Source organism: Hippoglossus stenolepis, chromosome 11, assembly GCF_022539355.2.
Source record: "Hippoglossus stenolepis isolate QCI-W04-F060 chromosome 11, HSTE1.2, whole genome shotgun sequence".
Taxonomy (NCBI): domain Eukaryota; kingdom Metazoa; phylum Chordata; class Actinopteri; order Pleuronectiformes; family Pleuronectidae; genus Hippoglossus; species Hippoglossus stenolepis.
The window spans coordinates 19,514,550-19,530,372 of NC_061493.1; the positions used below are offsets into that span (position 1 = coordinate 19,514,550).

Here is a 15,823-nt window from a genome sequence, read left to right on the forward strand (position 1 = left end):
GTCGGCCGCTCAGGCCTCCGTCTATCCTCCCCCTGCACTCTCTGTCATTTTGACTTTCTCTCTTGCACATTTTGCAGACAAAGATTAATCTGCTCTATTTTAAAGGAGGCAGCCACTCGCACCTTCAGCTGATTCCTCCAGATGATGAGGATTCACATTTAAACCTTTTATGTTAGTGAAGCTTTCCTTACAATCTGCTGGATCTGACTCACACTCTGTGCACTTCAGTGTATCGTGAGTCACATCACAAACCACATGTCAGTGTTTACACAACGTTTACTGAGAAAACAAGACTGTGTTTTTCTTTTTCCATTCATTGCTTTCTCTTATTGTTTAAATGAACCAGGGAGGAAAAACTCTCTCCTGCCTGAGGGTCACATTGCCATGACAGCGAGAGATGAGCTGAATGTTCTGGCAGGCGTCACCTCCACTCTCTCACCTCAGGTGGCGGCTGGTACGTAGGTGGGCTGCATAGGGAAGGTGGAGACAGGAAGAAAGTGAGGGTGACGGGACAGGAAGACGGGCAGAGTGAGGGAGAAAGTGAGGACGGATATTGGACTCATTGCCCCTCCGGGCCCCTGTGATGTCCTAATGACGGATGCCAGTGCTGCACTCAGGTGAAACTGAAGTGGCCGCAGTGTGATGGCGAGGAGTCATGGAGGTGAGGGGAATGCACAATGCAGCAGTGGAGGACAAGCGTGGGCGTCACAGGGCTCGTCCAGGACACTCGGTGGCCGTGCAGCTGTCTGAGGACACAGCTTCTGGACAACGATGTCAAAAACCTTTTCGTTGTCGTTTCATATTTCAACTCACTATTTGTAAAATCCCACCGAAATCTCGTCCCTATGACCGTCCAATCATCAGCTCAGCAAACTTCACCAGGGTTAGAGGATCAGGCAAACTTCTGGTTTCTTCACATGTTGTAGTGGAATGTGTGTGGTTGTCTAATAAAAGGAATAACCCAACTAATGTCTAATTTCACTGCCAAACACAATGGACAGATGTGCACTTAAAGAATATGAGAGAAGAAGAGGACAGGAACATCTCTGTGCTCGCATTTTTATTTATTACACTCTATCGTATAATATGGAAAACTTGCATTATACACATACAAATGTAGCTGGTGTCATTTCTGACTTTGTTCTGGGAGATGAGGGTTTAGTTTTAAAATGTAAAAGTGCAAATTTCAGACTGATTGTTTTAATTATTCAAAGTCAGCATAAGAAGTAGAGATTGACACCTTTTACGTGTTTTCTACTCGTGTAATGCTGCAGTCAAATCAAATGGTATAAGTTCATTAAAATAGAGGTGACGTCACTACTTTTATTAATCTGCAATAATCTGGTTTATTTCAAGTCCCTGAGGACGTGATTACAGCTTCGACTCTGCATGAACAGCAACAAAAGGGTCCTCGTCTCTGCTGCTGATCTTGAAGTGAGCGCGGCCGTCGCCTCCAACGTGGATCTGCTTCCCCGTGCACCTGTTTCCTTCCTTCAGGCCGGAGATGACGTCACAGTAGGTCCCCCCGGGCATGCCGGTGTTCAGGGTCACATCCAGGTCCCTGAGGGGGAACACAGGGTCGATCACGGTTAAACATTATTTTGAAAAGATAAGGACCAAAAAATGATTTGTTGGAAGTTTTGTGTAAAATCAGTCTAATATTACTGTTGCTTTTAATGAATGATATTCATCAGGGAAACATATATCTGCCAATTCCAACCACGCATTTGATATTTAGTTATGAGTAGATAATACTCACCAGTCGTCATTGTTAAAGACGATGAAACCACGATTTCCACGTCCGAAGGCGACCTGGTTGCTCTGGTTGTCCCACCAGTTGGAGTGAGGCTCTCCGTCCACAACGTTACGGAACTTCACCATGTTGCTAACGAGGAGATGATATAAATAATACATCACTGATTGATTCTTGTCATTATTGTTAAGTGTTAGTAAAGTATAAAAACTTCTTGGCCTAATGATGTGTCTCAGTTTTATGTGATCAACTTTAAAATAGTTGTATTTGTATGTTGAAGGAAAGGAAAAAAAGATAATGAGGTGGATTTTATAACTGCAAATTTCAGCTACTGTAGAAAAGATGCACTCTCGCTTCCTGTGCACTCACGTGATCTGACGCCATCTGTGCTCACACACCCATCCGTCTCCACAGGTCTGATCAGGGTTGATGGGAACTGACTTGGTGGATCCATCACTGTGGCTGGGAGGTCCCATCCAGTCATTCTGATCCTACAAGACCATTATCGATTGATTTAGACAAAACAATTTCAAATATGCACGATAAATTTGATTAATTTCTCCTCAAAGAGACAGTACCTTTCCATTCACAATGTGTCGGTTCCAGCGGAAGCTCGACATCACCCTGGTCACTCCGTAAGGGTGAGCCAGCATGTAGGCAACGGCCATCTTGTGGGGCCTGGGGTCCCAGAAGGTGACGATGGCAGCACCACCGGCACCGTGACCTCTCTGGTTGTCGTGGTTGTCAACGAAGACAACAGCGTTTCCATCGGGCATGAAACCCCAACCCTCTCCCCAGTTCCTGGAGACAAGAACACAAACAAAAATATATTACATAAAGTATTTAAAATGGGTATTTTTTACTTTAGGCCTTAAAATATTGCAGAAACTCACATACCTGGTGTAACACAGCTTCTCGCCGTTCCATTTTCTGAAGACAGTTCCCAGTTTGGCTCCATATTTGAACTCGGTCACTCTTCCCAGTTTGACGTACTCCTGAGATGTGATGGACTCACCTCCCAGATCAATAACCTGCAGGGAAAACAGCATCACATTTATATCACTAATCCATCTGTCATATAATGTTAGATTGTATTAACTGTGCCATGTCAGAGATTTGTGAATTAAATTAACGAAGTAAACATTTTGGTTTTATAATAAGAACCATGTTTATGGAGCTAAACCCTCGTGTCTTTTAGTGAAGACAGAGCACACTGTTATTTTGTGATTGCAGGTTATTCTAGGAACTTGCAGCCTCCAAGTTGCGTTTTATATAACAGCATTAAATCTTGTGTGCTGTTATGATGCTTGTCGGCTGATAATGACTTCTTTTATACAACCACCTGCTCCCACAGTGTTTGTGTTCACCACCTTGACTCTTTCCCACGGCTCTGCTGACTGCAGAGGCATTATCAGTACCAATATTTGGACAAGTGGGCGGTTCCCACTTCTCCAATCACCTCCTTGCATACAGATTACTGCCGGGGGTTTGTCCAATCACGCCTTTGAATACACATCCATTTTTCCCCTGCAGCATTTTCTTGATTTCCCTGTAAATCGTCACCCAACCTTTTGGTTGTCCGCTGTCTTCTAGAGATATCGAATCATTCCTTTAGCAACTTCTAAAAAAACTAATTTAAAAAACAAGCTACCTCCTGGAAGATGAAGGGTCTGGAGCCAGCGGAGAACCACTTGGTGTTGAGGTGGTGCAGACCGCCGTAGACGACTTGCAGGTCGCCGGGCCACATGTGCTTGCAGGCGTCCACTCTGAATCCAGCCACGCCCATGTCGATCAGCACGTTCATGAAGTCGGTCACCTTCCCCCGGACGTAATCCTTCTCCAGGGCGAGGTCCAGCAGGCTGACCAGACGACAGTCACGCACCTGGAGCAGTGAAGATCTGCTGTTATTCACATGCTGCTTGTATTTGAACCAACATCAAGCATAAAGGCCCCAAATCTGTCCAATTGTTATCATTACCTGATAAGCATCACCGTAGCTCTCAATTTCCCCACTGCCGGTCTTACATTTGTTGTCGTTGAAGTCCCAGTTGGAATAGGGGACGCTGGGAAAGTCCTTCTTGCCGGCGTCGAACCAGCTTCCGCATGAGGAGTGCGTTCCCTCTCCAGCGCTGGCTCCACACATGTGGTTGATGACCGCGTCCACGTAGATGTTGACCTGTTGGGAATTTCATTTTCTGAGCTAATTGCCTCAAGTAAATTTGTTAAATGAAAGTTCTTCAGGACTCGTCAATTTGTTTAATTACTGCTTTTCATCCAGTGATATCTTTTATGTTTTTGAAATGCCAGGTACCAATTGCTGTAAAAACACTTTGATAATGATGCAGATGGAGTCAAATGGTCCGTTAGGTACCTGGAAGGAGTTTGTTGTCTCGTACGAGGCTGCAGATTTACGAGCTGCTGTCGAACGCACAAGAGCAACGTTCCTAATGCCTCTCACTAAATTACTGTTGTAATGTCGTTTACCCCGACGCTGTTGCATCTGGTGATCATGTCTCTCAGCTCGTCCTCGCTGCCGGATCGGGAGCACAGGTTGTAGCTGATTGGCTGGTATCTCTGCCACCAGGGCCTCCAGGGGTTGTTCAGTATGATGTGCTCGTTCGGAGGGGAGATCTGAGCAGCAAGCAGGAAAAAGACACGGCAGCAATAATCAGTTTTAACACAGGCGTCGTCTGCAGACAGAAGATCGATGCTAACCAGGACTATGAGTCTACTTAACAGTTATAAAAGAGGCATCACAGCAATTTAACATGTGGACTTCTGGAGACAGTAGTTTAGGGGTGTGGGGTCCAGAAGAACTTTCAAAAGTTTGAAAAAAATAACCCTGTTGATGCCATTATGGTTGTTATTTAAATTGTATTTAACTGAAATCCTGCAAACTGTGCTGTTTGAAAGATGTGTGTGTGTGTGTAGCAGTAACTTGTTCTAATATAAGCTGCAATAGAGATGCATGGTAGAAAATGTAAGATCCATTATTTTCTGACCTCGCTCCATCCTCACATCAGTGTTTCTCCTTCTCGATTGCTTTAGCTTTTACTGTTCTTTTCCAGGCTTTATTCATCAGAAGAAAATAGATCTTGATTCACCATCTGTCTCTACTTCAGTGTTCAAATGATCGGCCTTAAATTTGGGGGGTAAATGTGAAGACCCAAGAAAGTTTTTCAGGATCTTTTGAGGGTCACGGGAGGGGGGACCTGAGCCAGTTCCAGATGAATGAGGCGAGAGGTTGGGGTACACACGGTGGACAGTGGCCAGCGCATCACAATTAAGTGTCTCCAGTTAATATAATCAGAATCTGCATGTCTTCGGAGGAAGTCGGAGTTCCCGGGAAAAACAGCCACGGACACAGGAAGAACATGCAAACTCAGCACAGAAAGATTCCGGTAAACTTGACCTTGTGTCACCCCCCCATTGATAATGATACCACATGATTTCCTCATCTGAGAATTTTTTGGACGACATTAAAATAAAAATCCAGTGACATTGTTAAAGGTCATGTTTGGTGTCCGCTGCACCAGTTAAAGATTCATAGGAACATAAAACATTGATGTTCCAACCAAAACATCTTTAAAATCCTTTTTGTTTTCCAGAAGATTGTAGTGATCTTTGTTCAAACTGCCTTGTGCATCACCAACATGCAGCTCGACGACTGTTTATTGATTAATGCGAACCATAAAAAGAATGGAGTAAAACAATGTCATACACACCTGAACTCCACCAAAGCCATTGGGACCCAGGAAGCGCTCGCACTCTGCGGCGATGTCGGCCCAGCGCCACTCGAACAGGTGCACGATGGCCGTCCTGCCCTTCTTGGTGTGCGGGTTGTGTTGGGCGAGGCCGAGCCCGAACAGAGCCACCAGAATGAACCACTTCATGCTTCCCCCTGGATGAGAGAGAAAACCACACTCTGCTGCTGCTTCTCTGATTAGTATTTATACTGGTCCCTTTTTCTCTATCGAACCAATGAGAGGCCGGCAAATATCAGCATGGAGGTTAAACAGGTGCTTCTTTATCAAGGTTTCCTTCCTTCATTCTGAACAAGCACATGTACACCCTCTTTAAATGTAATGTGAAAAGAGACTGAACATGTGCCAAAGACCCTGATGCCTCCTGAACATCCTCGGAAATATTTTCATTCTTTGTACAGGTCAAAACAAAGTGAAAGCGAGCTCAGAAGAATCATCCTCTGTCATGTAGCAGTAAGATGAACTTTAAGGACATGAAATAACAACTAAAACCTTCTTCTGACTTGAAATATTACAATAATGTCATATTTAGACATTTATTTTGCATTAATTTGAATATGAAGACAGTACATTTGTATTGGAAACTTTTACCAGTCGGAATCATTTGCTCTCTCAGTTCAATAACCACGTGATGTTGACACAGCAGCAGCTTCAACTTACACAACTTACAAAAACCTTTTTATATAATGCAGTGACTGTCCTTGACTCGAGTTGATCTTTAAAACCTGAATGTGGAGCAACAGGTTGCCTTTATCTCTCACTCTTTCTGGAATATTACTGAATCTATTCCTTGTTTATGGAAAAAAAAAGATATTAAAATGTTTTTTTCTGATATTATTTTCATTCAAGTATCAGTCAGATGAGCATTTTTGGTAACTTTAGGTTTTTATAGTTTTAAAAACTGTAACTTTTGACTAATATGGATATTTCTGCTTTATTTTGCATGGGAGGAAGTGTGCATGCATCATCCAGACTTTGTTTTGCAGCACAGTGTAGCATTGGTGTGCTGATTCTCTTTAAATGTCATAGAACATTTAACTTTAGCTCTGGGTCTGACTGCACCACACACCATCTGGGAAGTCAGATTTATTTTCTCTGGTTATTATTAGAGTTGAACATACTGTACGTCTCCTTGCCCCCAGTGTTCAATGTCTCTGACAGCTTATTAACCTTTCACATATCCAGGACCCTCCCAGCGTGGTCATCACAGCCAAGGTTTAAAGGAAACTGGAGTTAACAGACTTTTCAAGCAGACGGTGGTTAAACAGTATCGTCATGTTGTTCTTCATCCTCAGTTCAAACACATTTTACTTAAGAATGAACAGATTTTCTTCAAAAGGGTGATTAGTATATAAAACACTTCATAAGATACAACCTCTATCCTAGTTTCCCCCCCTTGTTAATGCATCAGTGGCTGTTTTATGTAATTTCCTCTTCAGGAGGCAGTGTTTGTGATCATATCCACATCCAGTGATGTTAAAGCAACACTGTGCGTATTTTGTTGAGCAACAGCTCCCCCTGCAGCCTTACATGCTGATTCTGTTGGCCTCACTTTTCTAAATAAAAAAATGCATCTAGAAATGCCAGGCTTTCATTAATACCAATCTTGTAGATTTAAGGAAACAATTTGTGCACAAAATAAAATATTTGTGACAGAAAAAACTATTCATCATTCAAGTTAGAAAATACATTTTATTTTAAGTTACACAGGACGAGTTTACAACTTGGATTCAGCGTGGATGGCAACGTAGGGGTCCTCGTCTCTGTTGCTGATCTTGAAGTGAGCGCGGCTGTCACCTCCAACGTTGATCTGCTTCCCGGTGCACCTGTTTCCTTCCTTATGGCCGGAAATGACGTCACAGTAGGCGCCACCGGGCATGCCGGTGTTCAGGGTCACATCCAGATTCCTTGAGGGGGAAGACAGGATAAATGTTTTTAGATTTTAAAAACCTTTAGAAGAACCTTGTTGAATTATTTTGATGGACAAGAATGTTGTTTAGGGAAACACAGACATGTTTGTTCCTTGGATGTAGACATGCATTACAATCTGGTCGTACACATTTATTTTTATCTTGCTAGTAATTGAGAGACATTAGTTTTTGTCAGTTCTTGTTAGATTATGAAGGTCTTACCAGTCGTCATTGTTAAAGACGATGAAACCACGATTTCCACGTCCGAAGGCGACCTGGTTGCTCTTGTTGTCCCACCAGTTGGAGTGAGGCTGTCCGTTGACCACATTACGGAACTTCACCATGTTCCTAGAGGGGAGTTACAAAAAATATATTCATATGGTCTAAACAACAGTTTCTTCAGAGGTGAACAGTGATGTGTGCACGTGCTGCGTCTCGCTTCCTGAGGACTCACTTGATCTGACGCCATCTGTGCTCACACACCCATCCATCTCCACAGGTCTGATCAGGGTTGATTGGAACTGACTTGGTGGATCCATCACCGTGGCTGGGAGGTCCCATCCAGTCATTCTGATCCTGCAATGATGGATAAATGATCCAAACACACACATTTCAATGCATTTACTCAATGTCACCACTTCAGTTGAAGCAACACAAGACTGAACACTGGTGTTGACTCCTGTTGGTTGTAAAAGGTTAGATAATGCACTTTCTAGATGGGTAAACAGATTTTATTGATAACGTTGATCATTGATAACTTTACCTTTCCGTTCACAATGTGTCGGTTCCAGCGGAAGCTCGACATCAGCCTGGTCACTCCGTAAGGGTGAGCCAGCATGTAGGCAACAGCCATCTTGTAGAGCTTGGGGTCCCAGAAGGTGACGATGGAAGGACCACCGGCACCGTGGCCCCTCTGGTTGTCGTGGTTGTCAACGAAGACGAAAGCATTTCCGTCGGGCATGAAACCCCAACCCTCTCCCCAGTTCCTGCAGACAAGAACACAATTATATCAATGAGTTTGAGTTTGCATTAAAAAGACAAAATATTAGATACAGTGTTTAATTCAGAAACTCCATGTCCTCAACATCACTCAAAACCTTTGCATGTAAAAACTTTTTGCTTTAACAAAAGTGATTCTAACTATGCGATGAGATGAAATTACCTCTCTTAATATTTTAATTTGAACTATGATCCAGCCACAAGAGCAGAAACACACATACCTGGTGTAAGACAACTTCTCGCCGTTCCACTTTCTGAAGATTCCTCCCAGTCTGGCTCCATATTTAAACTCAGTTACTCTTCCCAGATGGGAGTACTCCCTGGATGTGATGGGCTCACCTCCCAGATCAATAACCTGCAGGGAAAACAGCACATAGTTGATATCATCCATGTATTCTGCATATTCCTGCACGCTGTGGTATGTTGGTGAGTTTGACGTTTAATGAGTGTACAATTACATGTTTGCACTGGAAAATCTGACTTTACAACAGATCTCGGTAATGGCAGCTCTCAAAGACGTTAACGTAGATGCTGCTGTTGCATCAGAACAAAAAATTGCACTGAACGTTTTTCTCTATGTTAAAGACGCTAAAAAATATGTTTAAATTCATGCTCACTGGCTGTAATGTTTTCCTTCAGGTTCAGTTCAAAGCAAAACACTAAACTGTCAAATACATGATGACATATGCACCTCCTCTATACAGGCTATGTTGTAGAGGAGTCCACGGTTTGCGTCCTGGACGATATTTTACCTTTTCTCTGTTTGAAATATTCCATCAATCCTGTGCGGAAATAAAACAAACAGTACCTCCTGGAAGATGAAGGGTCTGGAGCCACCGGAGAACCACTTGGTGTTGAGGTTGTGCAGACGGCCGTAGACGGCCCCCAGGTCGCCGGGCCACATGTGCTTGCAGGCGTCCACTCGGAATCCAGCCACGCCCATGTCGATCAGCTTGTTCATGAAGCCGGCCACCTTGCCCCGGACGTAATCCTTCTCCAGGGCGAGGTCCAGCAGACCCACCAGGCGACAGTCACGCACCTGGAGCAGTGAAGATCAGAACTCAAAGCATTATTTATGATTTAATTTACCAATTAAAGGTCAAACGATTGGCCGACCAGGTTTATCAGCTGATTTAAGCTAATTGCAGATAAACCGGCGTCTGTGTTCATAAAGGCTTGAACTACTTTATTACCAGAGTCTTTACTGTGTAGTTAATCCACCAGAGAGTGCTGTGACTCCACTGCTGTCCACACACCAGTTCACCGATCTGAGCGCTGCACAATAGAATGTGCAGCGTCTGCATGGTGTTTACTTTATTGTGTAATACGTTCCTCCGGAATGACGATAAATCACGCCGCCTCATTTCTCCTCCTGTTTAACTTGCACCAAACTCCTCGTGACGCCTCTGACAGCAGCCGGGCCAGCTGCGCCTGCTTCTGCAGCACTGAGCCACTGCAATCCTCTGCTAATGGAAAACCACTCATCAGAGCTTGTTGACAAGTTTTAGCAGCAGCCCGTTGACAAATGAGATTTTATGAGTGGAACAGTCAATAAGATAATTCTAGCAAGAAAATGAATGTTTTTCTCTCCCTCAATATCAAACTGACGGGACCTAAAACACACGTAGTTAGATACGTCCAGGACTTTTCAGTAGAAGACACCTAATGAGGTGTTAGTCTGTTCATTGTGCCTCAGTTACTTAATTATGTCCATTATTTCCTGATTTGCATGTCAGCACAGTTACAATAGGTGCATTGAAAATATCCGATTCCAGAGTTAACCCCCTGAGCTGCTGTCCTTTACATATTTATAACATTTCAAAGGAGCTGGTAATATCATACCAATGAAAACCCAATAACTAAATGTATAGAATCCTCATTAAAATATATTTATGTAGATATATCGTCATCAGACTTAAAACTCTTGAATATTGAAATCATCAGTGGCCTTTAAAGTCCTACATAGTAAGGCTCTCATTCAGATTAGTGTGACGACCAAATATATCAAATGAATTAAGTCAGTGTGACTAAAACAACGGAATAAATAACACATGTAAGGATGAGTGGACTCTATAGAAGGGGCCAGGGAATTTCCCCTCAGTTTTCTCAGTGGCATTCTTTACCTGATTGGAGTCACCATAGTTCTCAATGTTTCCACTGCCAGTCCTGCATTTGCGCTGAACCAGCTTCCACACGAGGAGTGCGTTCCCTCTCCGCCACCGGCTCCACACATGTGGTTGACGACAGCGTCCACGTAGATGTTGACCTGCAACACAAACACTCAACACTTATCCTCCTATCTGTTATTTCCACACCTCCCCTCACACATTACTCTCATTGTTCATGTCAGAGCTGTGCTGTTCTCCACTGGTTCAGCCCGAAGACAGAGACGTTAATTCACATCAACCATTGTTTACCCCGGCGTTGTTGCATCTGGTGATCATGTCTCTCAGCTCGTTCTCGCTGCCAGATCGGGAGCACAGGTTGTAGCTGATTGGCTGGTATCTCTGCCACCAGGGCCTCCAGGGGCTGCCCAGCACGATGTGCTCGTTTGGAGGAGAGATCTGAGCAGCACACAGGAGAAGACAATAATCAACCATTTCAAAACAGGGGCTGTCAGTATGAACACAATCACTTGACAGGGAAGTGAGTGGACAATGCACTGCACCATTTGCATTACTTATACTTTTGCTTTGTAATACATTTAGGGGAAATGTTGTATCCAGAAATATCTGTATTGTTTTGGTACTAAATTCTAAATCAAGTGAAAGAAAGATGCCAAACAGGGACATTTCCAAAAAGCTGTTTTCTAATTATAAAGCAAGATTTGTGTTTTGTATCCTTATTTTGTTTTCATTTCACTGTATCTTCAATATTAGAAGTTTACGTTTCCTTCCCTAGCTCCAAATGATTGTCTTTATTTGTTTAGATTTGGTTTCTATCACCCTGAAAAGGCAATTGTTCTCAATCTGAAAGTCAATGAAAGAAACAACCTCTTTACCTGGAATCAACTGTTACCTGAGGGAATTGCACAGCTCCTCTCATTTTAATTAAAGATAAGTATTTAGTCATCACATACAGGCAGGTAATTAAAGTGGGATTCACACTTTGTGATACATTACATGATGTCTGCATTCAGATGCTAAAAACAGCTCCTCTGTATCAGCTACCTGAAAAGATGAGAATATCCTCCATCTTCTAAGTCATTTAGATGCTTCCCACCTGTGTTCCTTCATACACACCTGAACTCCACCAAAGCCATTGGGACCCAGGAAGCGCTCGCACTCTGCGGCGATGTCGGCCCAGCGCCACTCGAACAGGTGCACGATGGCCGTCCTGCCGTGCTTGGTGTGCGGGTTGTGTTGGGCGAGGCCGAGCCCGAACAGAGCCACCAGAATGAACCACTTCATGCTTTCTCTGGATGAGAGAGAAAACCACACTCTGCTGCTGCATCGCCATCACTATTTATACACATCTTCTGTCTCCGCTGCACCAATGAGGGGCCGACAAACATGTCCGCTGGTGGAGGTCGAGCAGGTGCTTGTTTCTCATGGCCTCCACACCATCTCTCAAAAAACACACCATCAAGACAAATATGTTAGGATGCATGAGGTGTGCATGATGCCTATATGCCCCAATATAACACATCTGTTGAATTTGAGTATAACTTTGTGTAGAGGTCAAAACAAACTTAAACGCTGCTGGCGAGAATCACATTCACCTCATAATGTGGCCGTAAAATGTAATTCAACAATTTAGCAACAACATCGGCCCTCAAGATCATTATAACCTCATTTTAAACTTAACAATAACACTACAATCACTACTTAATTCAAGCTAAAAGCTCTCACTGCTGAAATTAAATTTATTCTGCTTTTGTAGACTATTTGTTTGCTCTGTCAAATAACCAAGTGCTGTTGCAAACTTCAATCTATCCATTACATTACATTATGTTTGTTAATTGGCTGTCCTCGTCCTTAATTTGCAATTTAGCTCCAATTTAAATAACAGGTATTATTTCTGTTTGATGTTTATGTGCTCTTTATCTCATGGTTTTGTCCTGAAATTGGAATTTTATGAGGACATTTTAACTATATCTTGGATCCCTGATATTATATTATGTTTGATTAGGACATTAAATATACATCATCATTGAAGATAATATAAATTCAATGATTAATATATATATATTCTCGTATCACAGCATGTATATATATGTATATACAAATTGAGTTTTAATAATTATCAGATCTTACATCCAATTGAGCCGTTATTATTAAATTACAGCAGCAGGGGTCAGTTTTACATAACCGATGCTATAGAGGCACAAAAAAGTAGAAAGAAAAAGAAATGTTGGAGGTGTGGCTGTTAAGAAACACACCTTGTATAACTTTACAGTGTTGTTATCCACTGTGCATCAAGAAAAAACAATACAGATAAGCAAGGCTCGAGTGAGAAGGGTCAGGGGTCAGATAGGTTATGTAGAACAAGGTAACTAAACCAGTCCTGACAAAACAGGAGAGTTTCCCATGAGGGGCTTCAACCGGACCCTCCGCTCACTCACTGTATCTGGGTGAAGGGTTGAGCTGTGAGTGTGCGTCAGCTCAGGAGCAAAATATTTGTTGTGTTGCATCTGGTGAATTCTACAAAACGACTTAATTCACCTTCCAGAAGCTGTTTCTGCACAAACAAACAAACAACTGCTGCAGGAATGTTTCAAACAGTCTAACAGATAATCTGCAACTCAAATGAAGAGAATCCTACACAGGTCAGATTACAAATAATACAATAGTTACTTTTCATATCATCCAGTAATAGACTACAAATATTTAGTGAGATATTAAAACTACCTGTTGGAAAAAGTAGTGTCGCTGGCTCTTGCACCTCTGAATATTCACTCACACTTCTTAAAGCTGCATTAACAAACCACTATATTAATGCATATGCAGTAAGTATCGAGAACTAAATGATATGTCGTGAGTCAAGTCTAATATTTCAACAAAACTCCATAATTCCCTTGAACTTAATCAGTATTTTTTCATATTGTTTTACTGTCTCTGTCTTTTTCCAAATAGTCCAATTAGTCTGTGTGACTTTCTGTTCATGGAGTTTTATTTAAACTTGTGTAAGTTCCTTCATAAGTGGTTTAACCTGCCTTTGGTCAAACTGACCTCAATATTATAATATCTCTACAGAGACATTGCTATGTATGATAAATTAATGCACATTTCCATAACTTTTGGCAGACAAATATATACAGAATGTGTCATTCACAGCCCAAATTTAATAAAAAACATGAAATATTTCCCAATGTGGTGTAATTATTGATTTGAAGTGAAGTGAACAGGTTTACTTTAGTTAATTAGGTTTTAATAAGGTCTGATCTACTTAATAATGCTGTATTTATTTCTATCAGCATCACACAGGTTTACTCTGTAATGTGGAATCTCATGAAGCCCTGAATGTGTTGCAGTGACACAGCAGCTCTCTCTCTCTCTGTGCAGCAGCTTATTTAACAGATATGATGGGATGTGCTTTCATTTGACAACAGCTCCTCCAATGGTTCTCGAGAGAAACTGCTTCCCTTAAAACAACATGTAGTCACACACATGCATCATAATGTGTTCACCTCAAGTCCTATAACAACATTTACCCCTAAATTAATTATAAGAAAATGCAGGTACAGAAAATTAGACATAATTATTTTGTTTACAATATGAAATTAACTGATTAGCTATTATTATATATCATTGAAATTGTGAGGAAAGGATCATAAGCAAGTTTTGTAAATAATATTTTTCTGAATTATTGAATGTATTATCCCATATTATTATTCAAGTGGATTATTTGGGCAGCAGAGCCATATGGACTCATAACCCACAACATAAAAATGTATGTACTTGTGACACCGGGGGTGTTTTGCATAACAGAGGGCAGTGGATGCCACACCGGCTGCAGTCATGTGTGTGTGTGTTGAAGCTTTAAATAAAAATAAATTAATAAATAAAAAAACCTGTTATTCCTCATCATGCCACATCCCACCTGCTCCCTGTCTGACCCAGCTGCTGCACCTCCGGTCCCCCCCGCCGACAGCGTGTCAAACGGACATCTGACCTCCCTTACCGGGTTCCGTTCCGGGTCGCTCCTCCCAGCGAGGCTGTGGGTCACAGGCGTGTAAAAGTGAAAGGGCCCCTGGCACGTTTGTGGTGGAAACACTCGCTAATGACGGTGCAGACTGTGAGTGTTGACACATAAGGACTAAAGGGATGAGGACCTCATTTTACAGTGGAGCTTTTGTTCTAAGGTTGTGATGCCCTGTCTAGACGGGGAGAGTCTGAAAGTTATCCTCTGCAACCTGGGTTCATTATATAATTAGATCATCTGAAGCCAGTCCTATTTTCTTTGGTACTGTCGAAAATATAATAGTTTATTATTTTTAGGTTAAATGGCAAAAAAAAAATGAAATACATATAAAATTAAGTTTGCTAATGATTAAAAAACCTGGAAATAAATGTAAGTGGGGCATTGAAATAAAGTATTTAATCACGTTTCCTTTCTTAAATCTTAAATATTACATTGTGAATGTCTGTCCCAGTGATTTACTTTGTTATAGACAAAGGAAATTATACTATGAGGGTTTAATGTGATGGGACTTTTTCCACATATGCACCAAAATCCTCTATTTTTGTGATTTTCTTGTCTTTTGAATCACATGTGATGTATTTCTTCAGCTCTTTCATGGTAACAACAGGATCACATTTCAATACTGTATTGAAGGAATCAGTGGCTGGAGGTTTTCACACGTGTGATGCATCCTGCTCCGTGGGCAGAGATCTCCAAAGGGGAGTTAAGGCTCTAAACGTTGCTCATTTCTTCCCACGGGCCCCAAAAATTCCAGTCAAACCAAAAGTCCCTTCCTGTATGAACAACACAGGCCGTACCTCCGGGGGCGATGAAGGGTTTGGAGGGGCACAAAGCTTTCTTTCACAGCCCCAGCTCAGAGACAAGGTGAAGGCAGGGACGCCGGCCGTTTGATTCCAGCCCCTGTTTCTGTCATGGGAAAGTGGACGAGTCATAACGAAAGGGAGGGTTTGGAGAAAGTGAGGAAGATGGAGAGAGGGAGATAAAAGGGAAAAAAAGGGAGGGGATGGGGTGAGCAGGTTAAGAGAGAAGGGAATGAGAGGTGACAGGTGGGGTTAGCTGAAGACAAATGAGACAGAATGGGAGACAGGAGATGACGGAGGGGGAGCTGCTGTGTTTCAGGACAAATCAGGAGAAACACAGAGGGAGCGAGCGGAAAAAGAGAAGGGGAGTAAAAATGTGTAAGAAAAAAGACGAGTAGGGGGGAAGGGATAAGAAGCTGTGAGCCACATCTCCAGGTATCAGGTGAACAACAT

At 42.3% G+C, this 15,823-nt stretch overlaps 2 protein-coding genes across 2 annotated transcripts; both read right to left on the reverse strand.

The window, feature by feature from the left end:
- Positions 1-1,047: 1,047 nt before the first annotated feature.
- Positions 1,048-5,669, reverse strand: LOC118118404 (alpha-amylase). The gene is made up of 9 exons (XM_035171605.2): positions 5,479-5,669; positions 4,238-4,384; positions 3,732-3,929; positions 3,405-3,635; positions 2,651-2,784; positions 2,332-2,554; positions 2,123-2,244; positions 1,760-1,885; positions 1,048-1,561 (listed from the first exon to the last, which is right to left on the reverse strand). Exons 1-9 carry the CDS (start codon positions 5,644-5,646, stop codon positions 1,372-1,374), a joined length of 1,539 nt encoding a protein of 512 aa, XP_035027496.1. The 5' UTR covers positions 5,647-5,669; the 3' UTR covers positions 1,048-1,371.
- Positions 5,670-7,231: 1,562 nt separating this feature from the next.
- Positions 7,232-11,867, reverse strand: LOC118117882 (alpha-amylase). The gene is given in 10 exon segments (XM_035170518.2): positions 7,232-7,424; positions 7,650-7,775; positions 7,882-8,003; positions 8,191-8,413; positions 8,648-8,781; positions 9,235-9,465; positions 10,550-10,605; positions 10,608-10,692; positions 10,844-10,990; positions 11,669-11,867. Coding segments are annotated over 10 exon segments (1,482 nt in total). The 5' UTR covers positions 11,837-11,867; the 3' UTR covers positions 7,232-7,234.
- Positions 11,868-15,823: the final 3,956 nt, after the last annotated feature.

Coding starts and splice junctions, on each gene's coding strand:
- LOC118118404 (XM_035171605.2), bottom strand. CDS start 5,646: ATGAAGTGGTTCATTCTGGTGGCTCTGTTCGGGCTCGGCCTCGCCCAA. Junction 2,245..2,331: donor GACACATTGTGAATGGAAAG/GTACTGTCTCTT, acceptor ATGGTCTTGTAG/GATCAGAATGACTGGATGGG. Junction 1,886..2,122: donor CACAGATGGCGTCAGATCAC/GTGAGTGCACAG, acceptor TCTCCTCGTTAG/CAACATGGTGAAGTTCCGTA.